The following is a 15,676-nucleotide window of genomic DNA, read 5'->3' as shown; positions in this document are numbered from 1 at the left end:
TAATCCATACACTGCTTCGTAGATATCATCTTTGCCACCGTAAAGCTATTAAATGTGGTCATAAAATGGTTGCCTTCGTTCTGCTACTGCATCACAGTTGAATGAAATCAAAACACAGCAAAAAATGTCATACGTTTTTAATTTGTTTACATATCCATATACATATATATTTATTATTCCAACAAAACAAACATAAATATATACGAAGTTTTTATTTTATTTATTTTCAGTTAAGTTAATTACAATAATACAATGGAAAGTGGTTACAGGTGCGAAAAAAAGAAACGTATAAAATGTGACATCATTGTGGTTGTTGTCATCCATCCCCTGTCACAATTTGTCACGGTTTCTGATGTTGCCATAAAAAATAATCTTTGAACATTTGAATTTTGGTTCAAATCGTTAGCAGAACTGTGTGGCCATTTTCAACTCTCCTCGCGGCCAGTATAATTCATTCTGACGATGACAACTATGTTTGTCATAAAACAAGTGAGATTTCTAAATTAGTTTTAGTAAATTTTTGTTGATTTTAAAGCTTTAACAACACATTATTATTTCCAAATGGGTGGTTTTCTATGCGGCAGCGGTTTTGATGGTTTGCGACCCTGTCAGAAAGCCTTCTTACATGACGTACAATGCATGTGCAGGGATTCTCGACTGGCCATCGACACCATTGGTTCGTGGGCATATGTTCTGATTTCGACAGCATCTTCGACAAAGACAATTTCCAGAATATCTTTAACGCGCAACCAATCCAGGCGATCAATGCCACAACCCAAGCGTGGTATGGCCAATTTGGTGACACCATTTTTACGCTATTGAATGAAAAAACAAATTATTATAAATTTGAATATTATTATTTTAGATTGTGTAATTTGTTCACCATATGATCTCGCGCAGCAATTAGAGCATAAAACAATGCCACATATGTTCCACGTTCGTGATTCCGCTCTTTGGTCACCAAGTTGTAAACATAACGATTTTGATCTTTCAACACGGCCACATTGCCGGTATGCTTATCCTGTCGCAGTTGCTCTGTAACACGGGTATTTTTGCAATTGAATTGGACACCAATACCCGGACACATGGCAAAATCTGCACTAATCGTGTGTACCACTGCACAATTGTCCGGCGCTGAAACATTGCTTCCACGCTGTTCTGTGAAACGACATCTCGGAACGGTTAACTATAAATTTCGATGGTGAATATTAGTATAATTATATATGCAGATTCTGAGAAAACCTACCTTTTCGGGACGATAATTGCAAATCATAATTTCGGTATTGTATTCACGACCGAAAATTGCCAAGATCATCTTTTTTATTTTCGGCCATTCCAAGCCATCACTGCCACAACATATACGGGGCATTGCAACTTTGTGAACTCCATGACTTTGCTGAAAATAATAAGGAAAAACCAGTGAGCGGAGCAGTATAGTCGGACGGGGCCGACCATACGATACCCTACACAACTACCACGAACTCTAACTTTGTGAGGATGTTTATTCCGAGTCTGAGTAATATTTCCTGATATTTGCCCCCTCTTGTACAGCCCCCTCTTGTACAGTCCTTCTAATTACTTGTCCAGATTACCTTCACGGTGGGTGTGTTGTGATTTTCGGATTATACTCTACTCGAAAACACACAAAAAATTATGTTTTCGGTCCATTTCATCCCAAAATTTTAATCTGATCATCACCGAAAATTGTAGGCGTTGTTCTTGACCATAACTGGAACTTCGTGAAAAATTTCAAAGCCATCAGCGCGATATTTCTCCCTTTAATGTTGTAATGGATTACTAAATAATATCTGAATACGTAAGCACATGTAAATATTTGAGTGTAACTCCCACATCTGAGTAGATACATCACTATATTTGGTATCAATTTAAAGGTCAACCACTCCTCTTGGATATGTTATCAACTCCTGGGGTCTACATCCTCCAGGAGTAAATATATATGCCATAGAATACAAATTTTGTCATTTTTCACACAAAAGTCAGGGTCCATTTGACCCGCTAAATATTGACCGATCTTTATAAAAACATGCATGCTTATTCTCTGACCCGATCCCCTTCTCCATGCAAAAATTCCCGGTGTTTGGGCCATAATTGCGGCCTCTGGAGCGACAAGAAAAACCGACAAAAATTTAGTATTTGGTCCATTTCATCCCCTAAATATTAACCGATCTTTTCCAAAAACAATAGGGGTCTTCATTGGCCAGAACCCATCCTACATGCAAAATTTCGTGAAGATTGGTCCATAACTGTGGCCTGTATCGTGTTTACAAATTATAATGGACAGACGGACGGACGGACGGACGGACGGACGGACACACATGTCTAGATCGACTCAGCTAGTCGAGATATGACGATCGGTATACTTAAAGGTGGGTCTAGGACCAATATTTCGCGGCGTTACAAACATTTGGGGCTGCACAAAGCTATAATACCCTGACAACATAGTTGTGTAGGGTATAAATATTGAATAAAAATGTTTATGCAAATACAATAGTCGGGCGAACCGACCATATGATACTCCACTACGCAGAGAAATTAAATTTCAATAGATCTAAAATATGATGAGACAAATGTTTAAAAATGGTATATATGGACCATAGTTTTGGTATTGCCTCAATATCACGGAACTCAAATATTGATTATTTCGGACTCCTTCTCCAACCGAATTGGATCTAACATTCATGTTTAAGACAATATTCCTTATTTAAAAGTAGTCTACATATAATGGTAGCTCCCAAATTTCGATATTTCTCCACGTCTCTCACCCAATATGGGTGTAGTATAATATATTCTATTATAATTGGGTAGAAAATTTCCCATTAAATAGCTGTCAACATTGGGCCACTGTTTAGGGTAGGCCCCAATTATCCGGAACTTCGGAACGGCAAAGGCCCCATATAAATGTCCCAATCGATTTTATGTATATTGCCAAACGCCGTTTTTACTTGTTTTCAAATTCAACTTGTCCTCAAGCCGAAGGAACTTAAATCCCGTATTACTTCTTAATGTTTCCTGTTGCCTTTTTAAACCCTACACACCGAAAGGAAACGAAATAGACCCATCATTGTTTCTTTTGAGGAATCGATTTATGAATGCTCGTCCGTCCGTAAGTTTTCAATGTATTTTGATAAAAAAAAAATTACAGGTCGTAATTATTGTCCAATCGCGATGAAATTTATAATACTTCTTTGACACAAAGACGAACTCTATTGAAATTGATTCAGACAAAGTTATGATTCCAAAATATATTTTCGTTCGACTTTTCGTAAATTGTGTACCCAAAACCTAACGTTTCTCCGATTAGCACGAAAGTTTGTATAGCGATTAGCACGAAAGTTTGTACTACATTGAACATAGATCAAAGCGAATCAGTTTGCATAAGGGGACCCCATTCTGGGTTTCAAAAATTGATTTTTTTTGGTATTTAATTCGAACCCACATTAATTCAAGAATGTCCCTATAAAATGTCAAGTGGAAATCTGAACAACTCTTGAAGATATAGCCGATCTTTACCAATTGGATTTATGATTCACAATAATGTGGAGTGTATATTAAATTTGTCATTTCGTTTACAACATCTCGAAATATTCACCGAAGACACAAAAAGTATATATATTCTTGATCAAAATAAAATTCTTTCTCGATTTATGCGTTTCCATCTGCTTGTCTGTTGAAATCACGATAGAGACCGCAATATTTAAGATAGAGCTCTGAACAGACATTGCTAATACTTCCAGGATGTTTTGTATTGTATGGGATATGTCGGATCACGATTAGTCCCCATATAACGGTGCCAAGAAGTATTCGATATTTTGGGGATTTCGAACACATTTTCAACCAAATTGGATGTAAGTAGGTATTTTGGGTTCTCATTGTATAGCACATATCCGTACTAAAAATGATTAATATTGACCTAGGTTTCAGGGTAACCCCCATAAAACGGTTCCCCAATATTCGGTATTTTTCACACGTTTTCGATCAAATTGTCAGTAAATAAGCATTTTGGGTTCTCATTGGGTGTCAAACCCACTACCAAAAGTTATTAATATTGACTCAAGTTTCAGGGGACATTTCTCAATCGAATTGACTGTAATTTTTTATTTTGTGTTTTCATTGGTATATTTGAACACGTTTTTTAATCAAATTGGCATTAATTTAGTATTTTGGGTTCTCATTTTACATACACATATCCTTTAGGTAGATTAGACACAGCATCTTTGGAGGACCATTTGAAATGGTATCTGACGAAATTAACTGTATGAAGAACATAGATATTTGAACTAAATTAAAACCACCCATACACATACCAATCTGAAATTTATGAAACATTGAATGTCAATCATCGAGCAAAATATGTATAAGATCTATATATAAATTTATCTCGACATAAAATCCAATACACGTTATTCTAGTTTCCATTTGGTATGTTGTGCACTAATTTATCCTAAGCAGACAAACTTTACTTATTTGGTACATAATTTTAATGAAATCGGATATGAATGCTATATCTAAACCTGAAACGTCTTCTGCTAAGCGAACAGACATAGGCTCCTCCATTTGCATAAAATCGAAAATATATATTAGGGAGCTATATCTACATCTGTACCGATTTCAACAACAACATATTGTGCAAATTAAACAGGATCTATGGTGCACCATTTACATAAAATGGGACTAAAGTATATATGTGAGCTATATTTAAATCTGAACCGAAATAAAACTTAACTATAGAACAAATATAAAATCGGACGGAAATATATATGGATTCTATATCTAAATCTGAACCTATTTCAACAAAACTTCACAGATGTCAGCATGTAGTATCTTCAATATGGTATGTTAAATTTTGTCTAAATCGGAAAACATTGACTGTATGGTGCTTCATTTAAATAAAATCGGACGAAACTATATATGGGAGTTATATCTAAATCATAAGTTCATTACGCAGTGCAATATCGGCTAAATTTTACTCTTTGGTGCATTTAAATAGCACGAACCTATATATGGGAGCTACATATATCTAAATTGGAATCGATCGAAACATAAATTCGACCCGTAATTTGTTCACAAAAATACACGTACGGGCGAACGGTCCATGTTTGGGTATTTTGAGAATTTTGTTCACGTTTTTCAACCGAATTGGCTGTAATTTGGTATTTTGTATTTCAATTGGCATTCAAATTCCACTATCAAAAATTATCAATTTCGTTTTTGTGATGAAGCCTAGTGGTGGTCAAAACATATGCAACGTAAATTGAATATGTGAAAATACGTTGTAATCTTTTTATTTGATATTAAAAAATAAGTCAACTTGCTATTTTTACAACGCTTTAGGTACAATTGAAACTGTAATTGTAATTTTTCCTAGAAATTTTTGGTATTTTGCTGTAAATTTTATCGATAAAATGGATAAATCTATTCTAGCTGGATCAAAACATATGCAACTCTAACTAATTAAAATAATATTGCTATTTTAGGTATTATAGTTTCATTTTTTTTCGCAAAATTTCAGTATTCTTGAGTCTTAAGAGGTAATTTTAATAAATATGTAATAAAAAATTGTAATATATGGTCACAAACAACCAAATAGAAATGACAAGCGATAAATTCGGGTTTGGGTAAAAAAACACATTGTGGGCAAAAAGAAAAACTCATGCCAAACTCAAATTATGCCATTGGAATATCTCTAAGAGTTAAGAATATGGAATATATCTATAGTTAAGTATAACACCACAATCTCAGTTTCGTTGACACATCTTCGAGGAAGTTCCCTATACAAAAGCCGTCGTATTCATAATATGTCCAAACAGATGGTCAAAAAAATAATTTATTACAACTACCAAAAGACCTTCAAAAACCAATAGCTGCCAAATGTTTGCGTACACACCAACTACAGACCAGAAAACAGTCTTGAAAAACTTATTGCGAGTACATTAAAAACATAGAAGAACGGTTCACTGAAATAGGGACGAAAAAACGTACAAGGACTCGAGATAAAATAATGGTTTTACAATTCATTCAATTTGACCGAGACAAGTCGCCTAAAACTAACCTGCTAACAAATATATTTCTGGTTAAACGTGAAAAGGAATAAGCCCACTCTTTCTAGATATTGAGACTTTGATACAGACAAGTTCAAAAAGCTATAATTCACTTCTTGTTGTTTTCAAGTGATGAGTAAATATGCAAAGTCAAATTCATCACATGCCGCTGGCTGTTTTTTGTCGCTCCTGTAAAATTTTAAAATATGGACTTATTGCCTTAACCTATTAAGCGATAAAAACCATTTTCTTCACAAAAAATTTAGAGCATAAATTCCAAAACGCCATAACTTAATAATTTACTCGGCTTAGATCCTAATAGGGAAATTTCCACCCCATTTTGCATAGTGTAATCTATCGCCTATTACAGGTAGCATACTTCTCACATTTTAAAATGTGAAATTAATACTATTATTTTATACGTACATCCAATTGGACTTACCATATGATGTCTTAAACATATCAACGATGCTTCCACATTGGCATAACTGCTCTTGTGATACATGCTGTCTTTGGTCACCAGCAAATATATGAAACGGGCATGATCCTCCATGACGGCAACATTTCCACTGGTAATATATTGGCGACTAAGATTATCATATTGGCCAAAAATCACTCCCACCTTCCATGCTAATTTACCCTTTTCGGCATAAAAATCGGCGGTGCTGCTAAAGGCCAACGAATACGTCTGTGGAATTTGGAAGATGTCAGCTTTCACTTCTGTTAACTTAAAGGCTGTCATGATGATGATGACGATGGCTCGTTAGCATTTCACACGTTCGTCAACAAATGTGGTTTTGTGCCTTCTTCGTCTACTTCTTCTTCTTTTTTCGGTCAAATAACAAATCCCGAAATTAAAAAACAATGACGACAAAGATAATCACTTAATGATTTGCTATTATAATTTCGATTTGGTTTGCAGAGATGTTTTTGTTTCCGCTATGTTGGTGGTTATGAATCCAGCGTGTTTGATTGGTATTTGTTTCCTCTGTTTTAATCAGCTTAAAGTTTGGGGGCATCCAATATTGCCGCGATGTTGTTTTGAGTTCCTACTTCGCCGGTTATTAGACAATAGTTTGTATTTCCCCTATCTTCGTTAATAACTGATTTCGTGTTTGGGGGTTTCGCTGCTATTTGACCTTATTAAAAATGCCGGTACACCGTTAGAATGAAAAATAATAATTCTAGAAAGAAAGACAAAGAAAACAAAAACACACCAATCAAAATAACATAAAAATTGTTTTCGTTTAAATTTGCGGTTTCTCCATTAATGAACTTTAATTTTCGCAATTGCACCTTACAAAGAAATGAAAACCTCAAAACCAAACCAAAACGAAGCGAAACGACACACAAACAAAACCCAGCAGTCATCAACCAATTTTGGCACAGTTCATGCCAAAAAAACAAAACAAAACAATGTTTGTATGTATGTCAGTCGACAAACCGGCAATAAACAGCGTCGTCATATCAATCAAAAGTCTTTCTGGCGGTGACAGTAACTTATGAATAATGTTGTTGTTATTATTTTTTTCTTTTTTTACGTTTAATGCCTTAGCCATGGTTAATTAAAAAAATGTTACTATTTTCGATTGGAATGTAGAAATATTTCATGTTTATTGGTGACAATTCGTGTGTTGATTAAAACAATACAGAGCAAGTGAAAATTTGATGTGATTTTTTTTAGAGGGGGATTGAATGAAATAGTTGTAGTGTTTGAATGATGAAGTAAAATTTTTTCCACGTTGTAATATAGAAAGTAGATCAATTTTTTGCCCTACATACCTTCTGAAGGTGTATTGGATATATACTTTTGTTAGGGCAAATTTTTCAACTGAATTTCCCTACTGCACATTTTTCGGGATACCCAATATAATTCGATTGGGATAATTTCGCCCTAATTGATCAATATTCTCATAATATTGGTTATCGGTATAGTAAATCCTCTACTAACCATAACCACTAAAGGTTCGTACCACATGTTAAAATATGAGGGTATATATACTTTGATACGCCAAAAATGTGCTTCATCGAAATATTTTCCCATATTTGTCTGGACAAAATCCGTTTCAGACAATTTCGAATTGATTTACAAATGTCCGTCCGTCTGTCTGGCTGGTGCGAACGATAACACTCGAAGTGAGTAACCGATTTCATCCTAACTTTCCACATCGTAATATTTCTTCCTAACATAGTTCAAGTTCGAAGATGGGGAATATTGGTCGATTCCTTGTGGTACCTCCACCATAAAATGGTCAATATTGTGCAATGAAATATTTAATAATATCATGGGAACGAACTATCCGATTCGAACCAAACATTGTAAACTTTTGAGAGCAAGTAAGGTACTTCCCCCACAAATTGTCGATATTTACAAATCCAATATTAGACGAATGGAATGTCGGATTTCACCCAAACTTTGCACAACCTATTATCTTTACCAACTCCTTCTGGTACCTCCCCAACAAAGGATCCATATTTGAAAAAAAATTGAAGCGAATTGAAAAACTGATTTGGTCAAATAAATGCGATCTGTAGCATTTATGATCCGATTTGAATCAAATTTTGCAAACTTTGCACAACCTATTATCTTTACCAACTCCTTCTGGTACCTCCCCACAAAGGATCCATATTTGAAAAAAATTTAAGCGAATTGAAAAAATGAATTGCTCAAATAAATGCGACCTGTAGCATTTATGATCCGATTTGGATCAAATTTGGCACAAATCACTTATTTGGCCCAAGGACGAACCCTATTGAATCGGTTCGGATTTAGATATAGCTTCCATTAATATTTTCGTCCGAATATACCTAATTTTGCACAGCGTCCAGTTTGATGTCTGTAAAGTTTTGTTGAAATCGGTTCAGATTTAGATATAGCTCTAATAAATAGTTTCGTCCGATTTTATGTAACCAAACTCCCAAATTTGTTTCCAATTGAGATAAACTTTCGCACAACATACTAAATTAAGCCAATTTTGATGTCTATGAAGTTTCGTTGAAATCGGTTCAGATATTCCAGATATAGCTCCAATATATAGCTTCGTCCGATTCCGTCCGGAAGCCTATGCTTGTTCGCTTTACATGAAATATTGCAAATAATATTGGATTGAAATCGAAAATTGTTGAAATCGGTTCAAGTTTAGATGTTGCTTAAGTATATATTTCCATCCGATATCATCCAAATGGTGTAACTAAAAGTATTCCGATTGGGATGAATTTGTGCCCATCGTTCTCAATTGGAGCTAAAATAACGCGAATTGGATTTTGTAAAATATATTCTGTCTGAATTCGTCCAATTTGTGCACCAAATAATAAAGGTTTCTCATAGCGAGATAAAATTGTGAACAGCGCACGGTGCTCCAACATACCAAATGATGTATGCCTCGGTTGTTCAATTAGGTCTAGATTTACATATAGCTCCTATACATAGTTTAGCTCGATTTCGTACAAATTGTATACCAAAGAATGCAGGTCTGCCCAAATGACATCCAATTTTGCATAGATTTCAAAATGGTATATGTATTCAATTTCAATGGTCTATGTCTACAGGTAGTGAGGGGTATCATATAGTCGGCCCCGTCCGATTTTTGATATTTCCTTATTGGTAAAAAATGTGTAAAATCGCTTGTTTTTTATTTATTATTCTTTATTTTTAATAAAAAAGAAATATGAAACCTCTGTAATATCATTAATTTGTTGATTGATTTAAGGGGAACATTTGGTAACCCTATCTTCTTCGGCCTTACTTCAAATCAGCTGTTTGTGTCAAGCAAGAAATTCAGTTGAAGAAAATTCAAGACAAACCTTAGTATCTATTTAAAATTAGTTTTTAATGGTGTTTCATGTCCTTTTTGTGATTTTAAACAAATTATACGCAATAATAACATATCAATCTATTATCATGTGCGTTTTTTATTTCAAAAAAGATTTTGTTTTATATGAAAAAACATGAATACACCCGACTCTCACTATGGAAATGTAAGTGTAAAGAATACACCTCAAATGGGTGTAAAGTGTGTTACAGAACACCTCGGCGTGTGTTCAATACACTTCTGCCGTTGAAGTGAATGCCAGAACATGCCCGTATATTTCAAATTTAAATGGAAGGACCGCCGATAAAAAAAACGGTTAAATGCCAGCCAGCCTAAAGTATGTAAAAATGTCCAATTTATGTGTTATGACCCTAAGATACTAAATTGAATTTTCCCAAGCCTGATTACAAACCACATCATACATATTGGAAATTGCATGGATTTGTATATATAAAATATCATCTTATGGTGCATGGTATATAAATATTTTAAAACCACAACTGCAAGTGTTTGTGGTTGATGAAATAAAAAACCCACACATGAAATGCCCTTTTCAGCATTTACCACATTGCAATTTCCCACAGAAAACATTTTTATTTTTAACATATTCTACAGAGAAAAACTAGTTCAGACGATTTACAATTAATACAGAATCAAAGCAGGCAAACATGCATCATCTGCAGTGTGGGTAAACCCATATTGCCATATTTAAGAATATTCAACCAACTAACCATTTATTCAATTAATTTATTATGCAAATAATAATCATTGTTGCAATAACGATACAACCAACCAATCAGCCAACAACAATGTAACACTACAATGCACTTTACAGGAAATTACTTCGTCAATATTTTATTTTTATAATAATCTGTGGTTTTCGGTGGGCAATCACAGTCATTGTTATCGATTCCATCCGCATTTCTAATCGTCGCATTCTAATCTATTGGAGATTGTTGTTACATTTAGTAGCTTTGTTATGTATAGGTATGACAATTTTATCTTTATGTCTAAAAAAAGAGTAGGCCGAAATGACGACAGAACCGAATATGGTTAGGTGTTTATCGGTATTTTTTATGTATTTATTAATAGCCTGCTATTTTTGTAAAACAAAAACAACCAACTGAAAGTGTAATGAGAACGATATTTTAACATGCCATAAAACATCACATGCCATGGTGTTCCAATACAATGTGTTATTAAAATTTATTGATACCAATTTAATCTTTTAATAGGCAATTTTATATGCAGATAGCCCACTACAACGCATGTGTACTACTGTTGGGATTAGAGATGGTATTTACCGGGTAAATACCCAAGGGGTGGGTAAATACCCATTTGCGGGTATTTATTTAGGTATTTACTATATTGACTCGGTAATACAACATCTTACACCCTATTTCCGGGTTTCTGTTATCAAATCGATTTAGAATAGATAGTTTTACGATACTTTAAAGACGTGGGTAAATACTTGGGTAAATACCAGAGTTTTTACCCGAAAAATGGGTAAAAACTCATTAACTGCCGAACCATTTGACATAGGCGGCCAAAATTTTGCACACATGTTTCTAATGACAAAGCAAATATAGAAATCCAACATGGGGTTCCTGGGTCCAAGTTTTGATATAGCCCCCATATAACCGTACCTCCCGATCGGCAGTTAGTGAGTTTATACCCAATTTTTGGGTAAATACACAAAATAGGGGTACCTTTGTATGGGGGCTACCAGTAAACGTGGACCTACATACATAAAATTTTGCATGGACATTTGGTACCCAAAAAGAACACTCTGTGCCAAATTACAGTCAATTTGGTTGTAAAATGTGTCTAATAGGCTAAAAATACCTTAAATCGGGAGATACGGTTATATGGGGGCTATATCAAAACTTGGACCCAGGGAACCCATGTTGGATTTCTATATTTGCTTTGTCATTAGAAACATGTGTGCAAAATTTTGGCCGCTTATGTCAAGTGATTCGGCAGTTATTGAGTTTATACCCAATTTTTGGGTAAAAACTCGGGTATTTACCCAAGTTTTTACCCACGTCTTTAAAGTATCGTAAAACTATTCATTCTAAATCGATTTGATAACAGAAACCCGGAAATAGGGTGCAAGATGTTGTATTACCGATACAATATAGTAAATACCCAAATAAATACCCACAAATGGGTATTTACTTAATTTAACGGGTATTTACCCAATTTACCTGGTATTTACCCAATTTACCGGGTATTTACCCTTTGGGTATTTACCCACTGCCCATTTCTAGTTGGGATGGATAGTCGCCTAACGTCAAAAAAATAAATAACAAATAAAAATATCGTTAAGTTCAACCGGGTCAAACTTTGAATACTTTGAATATCGAATATTTGGGGTACCTTGATATGGGGTACTGCTCATGGACCGATAGTGGTACTTTTTGTAAAAATATTTTCACATCCACTGAAATCCTGCAAATATTTAGTATTTGGGTTTCGTATTATGATTGAATGGGCTGAAACGTTGACGGATGTTAATGAATTTGTAGGAAAATCTTCACACAATGGAAATCCAAAATATAAAATTAATGACAATTACGTTGAAAATGTGTCCATAATCAAAAAATAATAATAATAATAACAAGTGAAAAGCAAAAAGAATACGCCTATATGGAGACAACCCCAACACACGGAACAAATCAGATAACATTCTTTTTTTATACCTTCCACCATAGTATGGAGGCTATATTAGTTTTGTTTTTCCGTTTGTAACGCATGGAAATAATCATTTGCGACCCTATAAAATATACATATTCTTGATCAGCGTAAAATTTTATGACGATCTAAGCATGTCCGTCTATCTGTTGTAACCACTCTAGCGTCTAAACGAATTGAGATAGAACGCCAAAATTTTGCATAGAGTCGTCTTTTGTCTGCAGGCAGGTCAAGTTCGAATATGGGCTATATCGGTCAACGTTTAAGCATAGCTCCCATATAAGGGTACCCCCTAATTTTCAGTATTTTGGGGTTCTTGAGCGCGTTTTTAACCGAATTCGCTGAAATTTGGTAAAATGGGTTCTTTTTGGATACCAAAAATTATTAATATTCACCGCCTTTTAAGGGTCGCCCCCTTACAACCCCATTTTTATACCCTCCACCATAGATTGGAGGGTATATTAATTTTGTCATTCCGTTTGTAACTCATCGAAATTTCGGTATTTTGGGGTTCATGAGCGCGTTTTCAGCCGAATTCGCTGAAATTTGGTACATTGGGTTCTTATTGGGTACTAAAAATTATAAGTATAGGTCCACTTTTTCTGGTAGCCCCCATATAACGGTACCTCCTAATTTTCAGTATTTTGGGGGTTTTGGTCATATTTTTCCACCGAATTGGCTGTAATTTAGTATTTTGAGTTCCAAATCTCTCCACAAAAAATTATGAATATATGTCCATTTTTTCGGGTAGCCCCATAAAAGGATACCCCCAAGTTTTGGTATTTTGGAGTTCTTGAGCGCGTTTACTAGCCGAATTTGCTGAAATTTGGAAGATTGGGTTCCTATTGGGTTGTAAATGTTTCCACAAAAAATTATAAGTATAGGCCGACTTTTTCTGGTAGCCCCCATATAAGGGTACCCCAATATTCGGTATTTTGGGGTTCTTGAGCGCGTTTTCAACCGAATTCGCTGTAATTTGGTATTTTGTAGTCGTATATGGGAACACATCTCCCTACTAAAGATTATTAATATTCGTCCGCTTTTTGGCGTAGTCCCCATATAACCCCCTTTTTTATATTAAAATAGTTATCTGATTTGTTCTGCGTTTTGGGTTTGGTTCTAAGACTCTGTTGTAATAATTTTACCTACGGAGGATAGAACGTATTGTTCTATATATGAACTATAGCCCGAATTTAGGCCTAGGTATAGCCCCTGTTTGGGACGTTCCAGAAGGAGTGGACCGATATTTTCCATCTTCGAACTTGAACAAAGTTTGGAATAAATAATAAGATAGGCAAAGTTTGGATGAAAGCAGAATTTTCTGAAATGAAAAACGTGGGATCTAGAACCAATATTTCGACGAGGCACATTTTCACTGTATCAAAGTGTATATTCATTTAAAATTGCTAAAAATTGTATTTGGAGTACCTTATGGTTTACATAATCAGTTTGTCGAAATGTCCCTTTTTTGGTATGTTCCCTTTATTTTCATTCCAAGTACCTGTCAGTATATCTATTGTGGAGGGTATCCAAAGTTCGGCCCGGCCGAACTTAACGCTTTTTCACTTATTTATTTTAAAATAGTTAGCTGATTTTTTCCGTGTGTTGGGGTTATCCCATATAGCTGTATTCCACCATAGACAAAATTTTCAGTTCATACCCCACATATTATAGAATTCTAATAAGATTTAGTCGATGTAGCCATATATTGTAATCATTTTTTTCTTGGAGGATATCGACATAAAAACTAAAACGTGAGGTTTGGGAATGAAGTGTATCGACCCGAATTTAGGACCAAACGTGCACCGATATAGCCGAACTTGACCTGCTTGCAGGCAAAATACGACTCTATGCAAAATTTTGGCGTTCTATCTCAATTCGTTTAGAGGCTAGAGTGATTAAAACAGACAGATGCTAAATCTCCATAGAATATTACGCAGGACAAGTATTTATATACTTTATAGGGAAGGAAATGATTTTTTCGATGAGTTACAAAAGGAAAAACAAAACTAATATACCCTCCACACTATGGTTATAAAAAATTAAAAGAAAGTACCGAACAATGGGGTGCAGTTATATGAGGCTAACCTAAAACATGGACCAATATTGGTAATTTCAGGTATTAGAGACAATTCATTTGGATGTAGCGTGGCTACCCTAAAAAGTGGATCCATGTTGATATTTATAATAACAACATTTTTTACCTAGAACCCAATATACCAAATGACAGCAGATTTGTTTGAAAAATGTGTACAAAAGACTTGAAATTTAACGTGAAGCGAATTGAATAACCATTTGGATGAATATAAAGCGAATAATAAAACCTGTGTCTAATTCCGAAGACATTCGCAAACGGTAGGCTGACAATTTTTTACCTGTTAATATGAAGATTTTCAAATTACAGCTGATTTATTTAAAACAAAAAAATACCCAAAAGCTTTTAAATTCCGAATAATGGAGCGTATTTTCTTTTGGGGGCTACCAGATATATTCCATTTTCAATATTAAACATAAATACAAAATGACAAATGTGCCCAAAAGCATGGAAATATTGGAGGGTATTGTTCTATTGGGGGCTACCCGAGTAGTTGCAAACTGAATGATAGACTTAATATGCTCTCCACTTTGTGGCAGAGGGTATTGACCGGACTTGTTGTAAGTGTGAGGGGTTACATTGAAGCGTTCATGATAGTTATTGATGAACAAGTAACTACTTTTTGAAAAATAGCGGTTATTTTTTTTATCAAATTACGCTTATATTTTATCATAGAATGTATACATTTTTATTTTAATACGGTATTAACTGAAATTATATACTTATTTGTTAAGAGCATCACCAAGTTTTTTCTACTTTTTATAAAAAATACATAAAAGAAAAATAAACGTCATAATAACTCATTCTGTGAGGTGGGTCATGTTTAGCAGGTTTGTCAAGCCAACAACGATGAGAAGCAACAGAAATATGCAATAATAATAATGGCCATAATTTGTTATCAACGAAAATGCCAAATGACCAAACTGGATTTTTTTGGAATCGAAGGAGAAAAAAACACAAATAAAATTACTTTGATTCAAACCGGTTGTTCGATCAATCGCCTAATCAGTTTTTGG

At 34.6% G+C, this 15,676-nt stretch overlaps 1 protein-coding gene across 1 annotated transcript; it reads right to left on the bottom strand.

Annotated features, from left to right (window-relative positions):
• Positions 1-530: 530 nt before the first annotated feature.
• LOC133335469 (uncharacterized) lies at positions 531-6,850 on the bottom strand. The gene is made up of 4 exons (XM_061543742.1): positions 6,502-6,850; positions 1,247-1,396; positions 884-1,186; positions 531-815 (listed from the first exon to the last, which is right to left on the bottom strand). Exons 1-4 carry the CDS (start codon positions 6,799-6,801, stop codon positions 609-611), a joined length of 960 nt encoding a protein of 319 aa, XP_061399726.1. The 5' UTR covers positions 6,802-6,850; the 3' UTR covers positions 531-608.
• Between the last annotated feature and the right edge of the window lie 8,826 nt (positions 6,851-15,676).

This window comes from Musca vetustissima, unplaced genomic scaffold (genome assembly GCF_032173495.1).
Source record: "Musca vetustissima isolate MV318-11 ecotype Yass unplaced genomic scaffold, APGP_CSIRO_Mvet_v1 utg48632, whole genome shotgun sequence".
Lineage (NCBI taxonomy): Eukaryota > Metazoa > Arthropoda > Insecta > Diptera > Muscidae > Musca > Musca vetustissima.
The sequence above is the reverse complement of the archived record's forward strand: the minus strand, read 5'-3'. Positions and strand labels throughout refer to the sequence as shown.

Excerpts from the sequence above, each read along its gene's own strand:
- LOC133335469 (XM_061543742.1), bottom strand. The coding sequence starts at position 6,801 with ATGACAGCCTTTAAGTTAACAGAAGTGAAAGCTGACATCTTCCAAATT. Across the intron at positions 1,397-6,501 it reads TATGTTTAAGACATCATATG|CAAAGTCATGGAGTTCACAA; the intron begins GTAAGTCCAATT and ends TATTATTTTCAG. Across the intron at positions 816-883 it reads TTGCTGCGCGAGATCATATG|CGTAAAAATGGTGTCACCAA; the intron begins GTGAACAAATTA and ends TTCATTCAATAG.